Source organism: Caretta caretta, chromosome 10 (assembly GCF_965140235.1).
Source record: "Caretta caretta isolate rCarCar2 chromosome 10, rCarCar1.hap1, whole genome shotgun sequence".
NCBI classification, from domain to species: Eukaryota; Metazoa; Chordata; order Testudines; family Cheloniidae; genus Caretta; species Caretta caretta.
In genome coordinates, this window is record NC_134215.1 from 34,012,540 (window position 1) to 34,025,924 (window position 13,385).

The 13,385-nt window shown below is 52.7% G+C and overlaps 1 protein-coding gene across 4 annotated transcripts in view; it reads right to left on the reverse strand.

Moving 5' to 3' along the window:
- Positions 1-6,651: 6,651 nt before the first annotated feature.
- Positions 6,652-13,385, reverse strand: part of TFAP4 (transcription factor AP-4) — a 71,973-nt gene continuing 65,239 nt past the window's right edge. For all 4 annotated transcript variants that reach the window (XM_075132860.1, XM_075132859.1, XM_075132858.1 and 1 more), the window contains 2 exons: positions 9,283-9,441; positions 6,652-8,202 (listed from right to left, as the gene is read on the reverse strand). In XM_075132860.1, the coding sequence (XP_074988961.1) occupies positions 8,008-8,202; positions 9,283-9,441 (354 nt within the window). In that variant the 3' untranslated portion in view covers positions 6,652-8,007. The remainder of the gene's footprint in view (positions 8,203-9,282; positions 9,442-13,385) is intronic.

The window sequence follows — 13,385 nt, forward strand, 5'->3', positions numbered from 1 at the left end:
GGATCACCGTGGCAGTTATGAGCATTGTAAACACCTCGTTCATTATTATGCAGTATATGCAGAACCAGAACCTGCAAAAGCAGGTGAGGAGGTGATGGCAGCTGGGTGATGAGAGTGATGAGGACATGGACACAGACTTCTCTCAAAGCACGGGCCCCGGCAATTTGGCCATCCTGGTGGCAATGGGGCAGTCTCATGCCCAGGGCTGGTACAACCGCTAGGGGAACTAGGCAGTCGCCTAGCATGCCAAGTGGTTGGGGGCGCCAAGAAGCGGTGCTCTGGGTCGGCAGGGAGGAGCCGCCCTCCGGAGGCACCGGAGAGCCAGAGCGTCAGCTTGCGGGAGCAGCGAGCCCCAGCCATGGAGGAGACCGTGCGGCACAGGGGGGCAGCAGCCCTGCAAAGGCGGTGGTGCTGCTAGCGGGGAGCAGCCGCGCCCCCAGCCCCTCCTGCCCAGGCTGCAGCCTGGCGCCCCTTCCCCCCGGGCTCCTGCAGGCTGCAGCAGGTGCATGTGGGCCCCGGCCCCCATGCGCCCCCCCCCCCCGGCTCCCTCCTCGCCGCGCTCGGGCCCTGTGGCTCCCGGGCATGGGAGCTGCCGCCGCCGCCCCTCCCGCTGCCTCAGCACTCTGTGGGGGAGGGGCTGTGCACGCGGCAGCCCGGCAACGTGTTTTGCCTCCACGTGGAGCCAGTGTCTGACCGGCATGGGCATGGTGAGGGGAGTCCCGGCCGGGGGGCAGTCAGGGAGCTCGGGAGTTCAGGGGGGGGCCTGTCAGGGGGCGGGGGTGTGGAGAGGGATCGGAGCAGTCAGGGGACAGGGAGCAGGGGGGGTTAAATGGGTCGGGAGTTCTGGGGGTCCTGTCAGGGGGCGGGGAGTGGTTGGATGGGGCATGGGAGTCCCGGGGTCTGTCTGGGGGCAGGGGTGTGGATAAGGGTTGGGGCAGTCAGGAGACAGGTAGGGGGTAGGGTTCTAGGGGGGCAGTTAGGGTGGGGGGGGGTCTCAGGAGGGGGCAGTCAGGGGACAAGGAACAGGGAGGCTCAGATAGGGGGTGGGGTTCTGGGGGGCAGTTAGGGGCAGGGGTCCCAGGAGGGGGCAGTCAGGGGACAAGGAGCGGAGGGGGGGTTGGGGGTTCTGAGGGGGGCAGTCAGGGGGTGGGAAGTGGGAGTGAGTGGATGGGGCGGGACTAGGGCAGGGCTCTCCCCCCCATCCTTTTTTTTTATTGTTGAGGCGAGGGGGGAACCGGGGGGCGCATGGGGGCCCCGGGTGGGGGGTGCACCGTCCAAGGGAGTTCAGGCAGGGGGAGGGGGGAAACCTGGTCTGGGGAAGCAGCCGCTGGGCACAGCTGGCCCCTGGGGTCTATAAAGGCTCGTTAGGATTTGCCCCTGAATGAACCAATGTGCGGGGCAGTGGGGCACAAGGTGGAAGTTTCGCCTAGGGCGCAAAATATCATAAAATCGTAGAATATCAGGGTCGGAAGAGACCTCAGGAGATCATCTAGTCCAACCCCCTGCTCAAAGCAGGGCCAATCCCCAATTTTTGCCCGAGATCCCTAAATGGCCTGGCTCAAGGATTGTGCTCACAACCCTGGGTTTAGCAGGCCAGTGCTCAAACCACAGAGCTATTCCTCCCCCCATCTTTGCAGTGGCCCTCCTCATGCCATGGAATGCTGATTCTGAACCCGGGAAACAAGCACAGACTGGAGCGTAGTGTTGCAGGTCTGGGATGATTCCCAGTGGCTGTGAAACTTTCATATGCGTAAGGGCTCTTTCCTGGAACTTTGTGACTTGCTTTCCCCTGCCCTGAAACACAGGAATACCAAGGTGAGAGCAGCCCTCACAGTTCACAAGCGAGTGGTGATAGCCCTCTGGAAGCTTGCAACACCAGACAGCTACTGGTCAGTCAGGAATCAATTTGAAGTGGGCAAATCTACTGTGGGGGCTGCTGTGACCAAGTAGCCATCATTGACCAGCTGCTATCAAGGGTAGTGACTTTGGGAAACGTGCAGACCATTGTGGATGGCTTTGCTGCAATGGGATTCCCTAACTGTGGGAACGCATATCCCTATCTTGGAACTGGAGCACCAAGGCAGCCAGTACATAAACCGCAAGTGGTACTTTTCAATGGTGCTGCAAGCACTGGTGGATCACAAGGGATGTTTCACCAACACCAATGTGGGATGGCCGGGAAAGGTGCATGACGCTCGCATCTTCAGGAACTCTGGTCTGTCTGAAAAGCTGCAGCAAGGGACTTACTTTCCAGACCAGAAAATAACCGTTGGGGATGTTGAAATGCCTATAGCTATCCTTGGGGACCCTGCCTACCCATTAATGCCATGGCTCATGAAGCCATACACAGGCAGCCTGGACAGTAGTCAGGAGCTGTTCAACTATAGGCTGAGCAAGTGCAGAATGGTGGTAGAATGTGCATTTGGATATTTAAAAGTGTGCTGGTGCAGTTTACTGACTCTGTTAGACCACAGAAAAACCAATATTCCCATTGTTATTGCTGCTTGCTGTGTGCTCCACAATATCTGTGAGAGTAAGGGAGAGACATTTATGGCAGGATGGGAAGTTGAGGCAAATCGCCTGGCCACTGATTACACGCAGCCAGACACCAGGGTGGTTAGAAGAGCACAGCAGGGCGCTCTGCGCATCAGAGAAGCTCTGAAAACCACTTTCATGGCTGACCAGGCTACGGTGTGACAGTTCTGTTTGTTTCTCCTTGATGAAAACCCGCCCCCTTGGTTCACTCTACTTCCCTGTAAGCCAACCGCCCTCCCCTTCCCCCTTCGATCACCGCTTGCAGAGGCAATAAAGTCATTGTTGTTTCAAATTCATGCATTCTTTATTAATTCATCACACAAATAGGAGGATAACTGCCAAGGTAGCCTGGGAGGGGCGGGGGAGAAGGGAAGCACTGGGTGAGGTGGGGAAGGTGGGGAGGAGGGAAGGACAAGGCCACACTGCACTTCAAAACTTATTGAATGCCAGCCTTCTGTTGCTTGGGCAGTCCTCTGGGGTGGAGTGGTTGGGTGCCCAGAGCGTCGTCCCCCCCGTCCCCATGTTCTTGGGCATCTGGGTGAGGAGGCTATGGAACTTGGGGAGGAGGGCAGTTGATTACACAGGGGCTACAGTGGCAGTCTGTGCCTTTCCTGCAGCTCAACGATACGCCGGAGCATATCAGTTTGATCCTCCAGTAGCCTCAGCATTGCATCCTGCCGCCTCTCATCACGCTGCCGTCACCTCTCCTGTTGCTCCAGCTATCTATCCTCTTGTGCGTCCCTCCTGTCCTCGCATTCATTTTGTGCTTTCCTGGACTCTGCCATTGTCTGCCTCCATGCATTCTGCTGGGCTCTTTCAGTGCGGGTGAACTGCATGAGCTCAGAGAACATTTCATCACGAGTGCATTTTTTTCACCTTCTAATCTGCGCTAGCCTCTGGGACAGAGATGCTAGTGGCAGCGTTGAAACATTTGCAGCTGTGGGAGGAAAAAAGGGAGAGTAAAACTGAAAAAGACATTGGCCATTTAAAAGGAGGGGCCGATGTTTTCGGGTTAACATGCAGCACAAACCCAACTAAACTCACCCCCCACACACACTCAATTCTCTGGGATGATCGCTTCACCCCTCCCCACACCGCGTGGCCACAGGCAAACAGCCCAGCAGGAATGGCCACCTCTGAATGTCCCCTTAATAAAATTCCCCTATTTCAACCAGGTGACCATGAATGATATATCACTCTCCTGAGGATAACACAGAGATAAAGAACGGATGTTGCCTGAATGCCAGCAAACACCAGACCACATGTGGCCATGCTTTCTTATGCAAGGATTCCAGACTACGTGCTACTGGCCTGGTGTGGTAAAGTGTCCTACCATGGAGGATGCAATTAAGCTGCCCTCCCCAGAAACCTTTTGCAAAGGCTTTGGGAGTAACCTCCAGGAGAGCTTCATTGAGATGTCCCTGGAGGATTTCCACTCCATCCCCAGACATGTTAACAGACTATACTGGCCACAAATGCATCCCAAGTCTTCAGGACAAATTAATAATTAAACCTGCTTGCTTTTAAACCATGTATTATATTTACAAAGGTACACTCACCAGAAGTGCCTTCTCTGCCTTCAAGGTCCAGGAGCCCGGCTTGGGAGGGTATTGGCTCCAGGGTGATAAACAGTTCCTGGCTGTCGGGGAGAACAGTTTCTCCGCTTGCCTGGTGTGTGCACTATCATCTTCCTCGTCCCCAAAATCATCATCCCTGTTGCGTAAGACTCCCTTGCAGGAGTCCACGTACAGGTGTGGGGTAGTTGTAGGGGCACCCCCTAGGATTGCATTCAGCTCATCATAGAAGCGGCATATCTGGGGCTCTGACCCCGAGCGGGCATTTGCCTCTGATTTTTTGGTAGGCTTGCCTGAGCTCCTTAAGTTTCACACGGCACTGCTGTGGGTCCCTGTTATAGTCTCTGTCCTTCATGCCCTTGGAGATTTTTTCAAATATTGTGGCATTTCGTCTTTTGGAACTGAGTTCTGATAGCACGGATTTGTCTCCCCATACAGCAATCAGATCCAGTACCTCCCGTTCCGTCCACGTTGGAGCACTTTTGCGATTCTGGGACTCCATGGTCACCTCTGCTGATGAGATCTGCATGGTTAGCTGTGCTGATCAGCTTGCCACGGTGGCCAAACAGAAAATGAAATTCAAAAGTTCACGGGGGTTTTCCTGTCTACCTGGCCAGTGCATCGGAATGGAGAGTGCTGTCCAGAGTGGTCACACTGGAGCACTGGGATAGCTCCTGGAGGCCAATACTGTCGAATTGCTTCCACACTACCCCAAATTCGACTCGGCGATGTCTATTTCAGTGCTAATCCCCTGGTCAGGGAGAAGTACAGAAATAGATTTTAAGAGCCCATTAAGTTGACAAAAATGGCTTCGTTGTGTGGATAGGTGCAGGGTTAAATCGATCTAAGGCTGCTAAATTCAACCTAAACTTGTAGTGTAGACCAGGGCTAAGTCACCACATTCACAGGGCTCACTACATTGATCTGGTTGCTGCTGCCAGGTCGCTGGATTTCTACAGCACCCCAGTGCTGGGCCCTACCCGAACCAAGGGGCCATGGAAGCAGGAGACTTAGAGGCTGGGGTAATACAGATCGAACTATGCAAAAGGCAGTCAAAGCATTCTCAGTCAAGGGCATCCGGCAGAAAGAACTTCCGAAGACAAGGTGAGTGTGGTGGCTGGTCACTTGAAAACTTCCTCTGTCACCCTAACCACTGCATCCCCTCCTTCCCATCAAAAACTGAGAGCATATCCCAAGCAGGGCTTCCACTAACCCCCACAGGGGGCAAAGAGCCAGAGAGTTCACTAGGGACTTTGCTATTGCTTATCTATTGTGTCCAGTAGGTGCACCAATGCTACAGTGATGTGCAGCTGTGCAAAACCTGAAGACAGAGGAGGTTCTTTGATTGAATGATTTGTAACCCTTACTCATTTCACATAAACCTTTGCTGGGGAGAGGGGGCTGTAATGCATTTCAAAATGCAGCTTATTTGGGTGTCCCCCAAGGATCCAGTAACAGGATGGCAAAGTCAGGGCTATAGCTGCAAGAGCGAGTGTGGGAGCACGCACAGGAGCAGCAATCACATGGCTGTGCCCATCTGCCACCCCACACAGAAAGCCTGAGTGACACAGAGATCTTCAAGAAGTTAGGCTCACAGAGGAGCTGAATGTCCATGAGTGCTGAGCACCCAGCAGCTCAGGGGCAGGAAAGGGAGGTGCAGATGCACAGGGCTCTTGGATCAGGCAGCTCACTCACTTGAGGCAGCTATTTTTGAAAATCTTAGCGTGAAGGCAAGGCCAAGGGAGTGCCTCAGATTCACAACCCTGAGCAGGAGAGGAGGAAGTTTACAACAGATCCTATCATCTACCCACAGCAGAGTTCCCGACGGCAGCAGGAGCTGGCACAAAATTAAGGGGTAGAATATCACGGCCTCTGTGAGATAACGAAGATTAGCCGTCAGGTATCCCAGGCCAATTCCTCAGTAGGTTTAAACTGGTGTAGCCCCATGGAAGTCAATAGAATGATGCTGATTTACAGCAGCTAAGGAGTTGGACCTATCTGGGGAGTACTTCACCACCACATTACTCGGTCTGCATTCGTTTTCCCCTCAGTTTCTCTCCATTCCTCATCCTCTCCTCCCTCTGCATTTCATTCTTAACCCATCTCATCTCACCCGCATGAGTGATCAGCAGCCCAATAGTTACCACTGGCACAGAAAAGGAGTGCGCTTTAGCATTAACACGCCCTTTGGCTTATAAGTGGAGGGGGAGTTCACACCTCCTGGAGCCAGGGTTTCAAGCTTGCTGCAGACTCAGGTAACAATACTATCAGGTTAGCTGATTCCCATTTCAAAAGGTTTTCTTCACAGCCGTTCAGGCTAGAGGCTCAAGGCAAGTGGAAGTCAAAATTCTGCAGAGGTTGAACGAGCGGGCAGGTGGCCAGATGCAGTTCCTGGGCCGGCGATGGGACACGTGGTGTAGAAGATGCCATGGAGTTCTCGGCACCAGCTGCAGGACTGGAGCCTGCTCTGGGAGGCAGAGCCGTCCCTCACCTGTGCTTACATAGCTCATGCATAGCCCACAGATTTTACACTAGGCAGAGATTCTAAAAAACAAAGTACAAACTTTATTTTGTTTCTTTACAAAGGCACAAGCCTTTTTTTTTTCACTTTCTTAACAAAATATAATAGCTTCTCGATGAACACAAAGACCTGAAAATCGTAAAAAAAAAAATACAAAAAATGAAAGAAAAACAGAGAAACAGTTGTGGCCGGGGAGGAACCTACCAAATACCCACAAGGCTCTACACAACACTGGCCTAAACCTACAGCCAAACAGGAAGGGGGCGGGGAGGGGAGAAAGGAAACCAAAACACAACAGAAAAAAAGAAACAGAAGCGACAATCACAGAACAGAACAGCTCTTCTGACCGGGCAGACCCCACAAAATGGATTAAGTGCTTTAGGAGGAAACAAAGGAAAAATAAAGAACATGAAGTTGATATCGTCTTGTTGAGCATCTCCTGCCATCGGGGCTGGAAATGATGTGGGTTTGTAAGGTTGGGATTTTCTTTTTTTCTTTTTTTTTTTTAAATCTAAAGCAACACCACCAAACTGAAATCTAGTCAATTTTTAAGCGAGTTCAGAGTCCTTTCAAGTACTACACCTGCTCCCCCACCCCCCAAATGCTTCCAGTGGCCTTACAATCCCATCTTCCTGTTTTAGAAAGTGTTTTCTCGCCCCTGTTGCCATATGTGTGGGTTCTTTCAGGGGAAGTGCCCAGTGGTGCAGGAGAAGTAGTGAAACTGACCACACACAGAGCATCGCCAAATGCGCCAAGTAACCTCAACACATTCCTCTCTATTCTCCACTAGTCGGCTTGAGAGTAGGCAACTTGTTCTGTGCCATGGGACTTCAGTTGATGGTGTCCCTTTAATTTTTATTTTTTCCCCCCTTTTTTAAAATAGAGAAACTACCAACAAACAAGAAACAAGAACTCAGGCAGGCCCATGAACAGCCTAGCGCCCGTGCACCAGCCACGCCATCCATCGCACCAGTGCTGGATAAAGCCGGGACAACTTTTGCAAGATTACTGTAAGTTGGGTTTGAGTTTTACAAAACCACAGGCGATTTGGTTCCAGGTCCCAGTTACCCGAACCCCCAAACAGTTCATCTGAGTTCAGATCCTGGGTTCCAGTTTTGGCCCATCTCTAGTTAAAAACAGCCCCCCACCCTCCCCCAGTGCTGGTTCACTGACACAGCACCCCCTCCCGCCCCCTGGTTTGCTTTCAACCGCAGCATGAACTTTCAGCGTGTCTGGTTCTAGCACTCCAATTTACAGTATTGAAAAAGGTCATAAAAGAGACCCAAATCGCATTGTATTTTTTAAAAATTTCAGCATATTCTCTGACATTCCCCTCCCCCAGTCCCACCCCTTTCCCTGCTGCTGGCTGGGGGGGTGTCAGGGCAGCTCCCCCTCCCCTGAGGGATCTTCCTTGCTCTGATCCATGGAGTCACTGTCGTCCCCCTCTGTGTCGGAGGCAGTGTCGGAATTGGAGGGCTCCAGGCACGCCCGGACAGGTGTCACGATGACCGCACGCCTCTGCTCCTCCTCCTGCAGCTGCTTTTCCTGTGTCCCTTCAATGTGCTGAATTGCCTGTCAAGGGGAAGGAACAGTGAGGGGAGTGGAGAGGGAACCCTGGCCACAGGGGCTTACATCCCTGGGGGAGGCAGGGAGGAGAGCATCAGGAGAAGAACCGACCCAGTTATGCCTGTTTATCCCCTGGTGCCCGTGTTCTCCAGAGGGGTCTCCTCCAGAAAGGCTGCTATCACTCTCCTCCCCTGCTAGTTCTGGGCTGGGTCTCCAACAAAGTTAGCCACTACTCTGCTTTGCAGCGCCAATGACCTAGCCCCATCCTTGGGCACCTTGGATGGAGACATACTGCATCCTGAGTCAGACACGCCACCACAGTCTGGTTCCAACCTCCCCTGCAAAACTGAACCAAGCTGGGGAGCGGCTGGGATATCCAGCCTGCACAGTGCACAGCAGCCCTTGGCTACCCCCCAGCACTCAGCATCACACTGGCTGCTCACCGGACACAGCTGGGTTTGCAGACCCATGTGGTGTGACCGCAGCTCGTGCACACGTACCCAAGCTACCTTTGATCTAGCTCACTCGATTACTGGAGCAGGGAAGCTGCAGTGGCACGGACCGTACTTTAGCAGCTAATCCGGGCTGAAGCCCATGCTGCTTGAGCCAGCTGGATTAAAGCGGTCAGGTATACCTCCACCTGCAGCAATCATGCCTCCGATTGCAGGGCAGACCTCCCGAGACAGCCTAGAAGAGAACTAGAAGTGCTGCTTCTCTCCTGGAAGCGTCACTGCTCTCCCAGGGCCCAGTACAGGTGGGATGCTGCCCACACATCCGGGGTGGGAACAGCAAGGTCTGACACTGTTCAGACGGCTCTCTCCTAAGCAACCCCATCTCCAAGCCTGAGCCCATGGGAGTCTCAGCCACAAGCACCACTGAGGTTCACTCAGTGTTGGGGTTATGGGGAGAAGCCCAGACATTCCCCCAGGGGCCCCCAAATTCTCCCCACCAAGAACAATCCTGGCCTTGGAAGGTGCCCTGTCCTGAATTCTCCCCTTCTGACAGATACCTCCAGTTCTTCCTACTCAGTTCTACTCCCCTGACAGATACTCCAGTTCTCCCTCCCTCCCAGATTTGCTCCCGTACCTGAACAATGGTGTCCAGGTTTTGCCTGGACGTAGAGACTGTGTTGATTACAGAGGATGGGCCCATGGTTACCACGGTGACGTGATGGGAAGGAGGTGGTGCTGGTACAATCACAGTGGGATGATGGGTGGGTGCTGGGGGACCGTGTGCCGGCAGGAGCTGGGGAGAGAAAGATGCCATTGAGTATGGAAGCTGCCCAGCAATGCCTCCAGCACAGGTGAATCCAGTGCCCACGAGCTCCAGGGCACAGGAAGCGGGAGGAGCTCCCTGAAGGGGACAGGTCACAGCAGCCCAACAAAGGGAATGGAGCCAACACGTGGGCTCCATGCCCAGGAAACACTCAGTCGACAGCCAACATTGTGGGAGGAGCCTGCCATACACACCCCTCCCCTCCCCCCTTCACAAGAGCCGCCAACCCCTCGCCCTTGAGTAGGAGCTCAGCCATAAGCTGTCTGTGGACTGAGCCAAGTGAACAGCTCTGGCAAGTCCCCAGAGGGCACAGCTGGGTCTCCAACCAGGCACTCTGCTGGCCGCCCACCGGTTCTCTGGCTACACCAGCCTGCACTAGATAAGGAGGACACTGCAATGCCAACCAGTCTGTCAACTCCGCCGTACTCCAGAGCAGGGTAGCTGCCCCTCTGGATGCCTCCAGGGACAATCCAACCACCTGCAACCTAAAGTCAGGCCCTTAGAGCACTAACACACACCATCACCAGCCCCTCCACACACAACACAAATCTACGTACCCTCCCCCCCACCACCCAACAGCCTTAGGGAAAGAGCAGAGGCTGGGCTGGCAGGGTGCCTGAAGGGTCACAAATCTGGACTCTGCTGGCAACCCCCGACACTTCCAAAAATAAGAAAAGGAGTACTTGTGGCACCTTAGAGACTAACCAATTTATTTGAGCATAAGCTTTCGTGAGCTACAGCTCACTTCATCAGATGTATACCGTGGAATACATCTGATGAAGTGAGCTGTAGCTCACGAAAGCTCATGCTCAAATAAATTGGTTAGTCTCTAAGGTGCCACAAGTACTCCTTTTCTTTTTGCGAATACAGACTAACACGGCTGTTCCTCTGAAAAATAAGAAGGTTATGGGATCATACAGCTGGGATGGCAGAAGAACTGATAAACTGGGGCAGGCAAATTATGCAAGCAGACCTGCCAATGCCCCTCAATCCCGACCCACAGCCCCTTCCATTCCAGTCCACATGGCGCCAAATCAGAGAGGTGGCTTTGGGAGCCAGGTGAGATTCATTCTGCTGGTATTAGAGATGAGATCTGAGTCCAGGTATTTGGAGACAAAAAAAGCAAAGACAAAAAAAAAGAGATAATTCACTACACCCCCAGCCAGGGGAGAGGGCTGAAATGAGTCCATACCTCTTTCATTCCCTTGAACCCTTTGGAGACTGAGGAAACGTCTGACCCCACACACCCTTCTCAGGGCTTGCACGGCTGGTAGTCTCAAAAATCCAGGGTGCTACCGCAGTAGGTTTGGCTGATCTCAGACCTTTATGGTGGGCCATGCCCATGCTATCCCCACCACCTAGTCTGCGAGTCCAGAATTGTAGAGGCAAAGCAAAGCCTTCACACAGATTCTAACCTTTTGCATGGCTAAGAGCACCTTGAGAACCTCACTGAGACAAGCCAATCAGCTGGGCTGAAGCTCGTCACCAATTTCCCCTAAATACCAAACTATTATGTTCAGATTTCAGAACCATTTCCATCCCAGCCCTCCAGTGCTGGCTCTTGGGGACTGAAGCCCATGGGCACAGGGAGGGCTCTCGTATGAGGCACTAACCAGCCTGCATAGGTATTGACACCAAGCCCATTGCTCTAGGACAGGGGTTCTCAAACTCGGGGTTTGGACCCCTCAGGGGGTTGCGAGGTTATTAGGGCGGAGGGTCACAAGCTGTTAGCCTCCACCTCAAACCCCGCTTTGCCTCCCAGCATTTCTAATGGTGTTAAATATAAATTAAAAACACTTTACAATAGAAGGGGGTGGGAGGGGTGTCACACTCAGAGGCTTGCTGTATGAAAGGGGTCACCCGTACAAAAGTTTGAGAACCACTGCTCTAGGATCACACTTTCCTCCCAGCTGAGCCTGCCCCTCTGCTGAGGGCTCACTGCCCCCTGTGGGCACAAAGAGGAGTGGCACAGTCCAGCCCGTCCCAGGGGTCAGCAGCCTTTCAGAAGTGGTGTGCCAAGTCTTCATTTATTCACTCTAATTTAAGGTTTTGCGTGCCAGTAATACATTTTAATGTTTTAAGAAGGTCTCTTTCTAAAAGTCTATAATATATAACTAAACTATTGTTGTATGTAAAGTAAATAAGGTTTTTCAAAATGTTTAAGAAGCTTCATTTAAAATTAAATTAAAATGCAGAGCCCCCCGGACCGGTGGCCAGGACCCGGGCAGTGTGAGCGTCACTGAAAATCAGCTCGCATGCTGCCCTTGGCACGCGTGCCATAGGTTGCCTACCCCTGCCCGATCCATTCCTTTGGGTAGAGGATCTGTAATAAAATCAGTGCTGCTTACCAATGTATCAGCCTGAGCTAACACCCAATGAGACTGAAAGGGGTGGTGGGAGAGTTACTTCCCCCAGCTACTGTTTCAGGCTGGCTGCAGACTCAGGAATTTCTGCATTGGTTCATGTCTGGACATTTATCTTCAGAAGCACAAGGGCCAGAAACTTCCATTAAAAAGTAATCTTCAATTCTGCCACACGTGAATGTGTACTGCAACCAGAAATCCAGCAAGCCAGACAGATCCAGCACTGCTTCCCAGCTGGCTTCCAGCAGCACTAGGCTGAGGAGAGATGAGGAAAGGACATGAAGAGACCACCTCAAAGGAGAGGAGTTACTTCTGGACAGTGCCCTCGCATAGCTGTGCTGATCCCTTCCTTCCCAGCAATGGCTCTCTCAGATCCCCACTGCAGGAGAGCAGCCAGCAGTGACCTCTGCTGAGAGGGGTCGAGAAGCCCTGCCAGGTGAAAAGTGACCAAACCTCAGCCCCAGAAAGCAGCATCCACTTTGCTGCAGCATTTGACAGCAGCCCCTGTTAAATTTCAGAAAACACCTGATGAGCTGCCATCATGCTAAGCAAGTCATCTCAAGATGGCCTGTCACAGGAATAGACGCAGACTCTTACCCACTTCGCCTTCGGGACAACATAGTTTGACTCAGATTTTTCTCCAGAGGCCACAGATCAAACTGGTTTGACTTTCCACACTGCATAGTTCTGAGCAGTAGCTACCAGCTCTTAACCCTCAAGGTGCACAAATTGCCACACCCCCCAGCCCAAGGCTGGCTTTGGGGGAAGACATGCAGCAGCGACTGACCAAAATCAAAGGCCATAATGAAAGTCCAACACAGTTTGTCCGAAGTTGGGATGAGGCCCAACCACTACCCTGTCTTTGGGGGATGTCAGAGGAGGGGAATTGGTCAGCAAGCATTTCAGCTCCAAACCCTTCAGCGTGAGGGGCACAGACAGGGAGATGCCCAAGGCCATTTGGATAACCCCACATTCATGCCCCATGGAACAACTGGCTCCCGAGTGAAGGGTAAAGTTTGCAAGAACATCTAATGGTTTCACTAGGGGAGGGGCAAACTGGGAGGTCTCTTTCACAGAAACAAAGGAGGCAGGAATAGCAACCAAGGAAGCTTTTTGTGTTGTCAAAGCTAACCCTGGCAACTGCAGAGGAGAGAGGAGAAGTCTGAAACAGACAAAGTCAAGGCCTTGACCTTGAGCATCTAGCTCCATTTGGTACTTTCCTAACGGGCGGCTTTCTGGAATCTAACAGCACTCCCCTGATCTCCTGAGATAAGCACAGGTCCCCCTGACCTCAGAGACCCAACAGGCTGCAAGGTCTGGATGCACTACCCAGCTGGGATAAGAAATGTTGACTTGAGGAAGAGGGAGGAGCGAATGGATGGCATTTGGACAGAGCCATAAGCTCTGACAATGGAAAGCCACTTCTGCTGCACCCATGCTGGGGCAGTGAATCACTCTGGCTCTGTCCTGACAAGTCTTACTCGATATTTGGGAAGGAGAGGAAACAGGAAAGTTTAAGCTAGCATAAAAGGGATCCAATCCACACTGGGG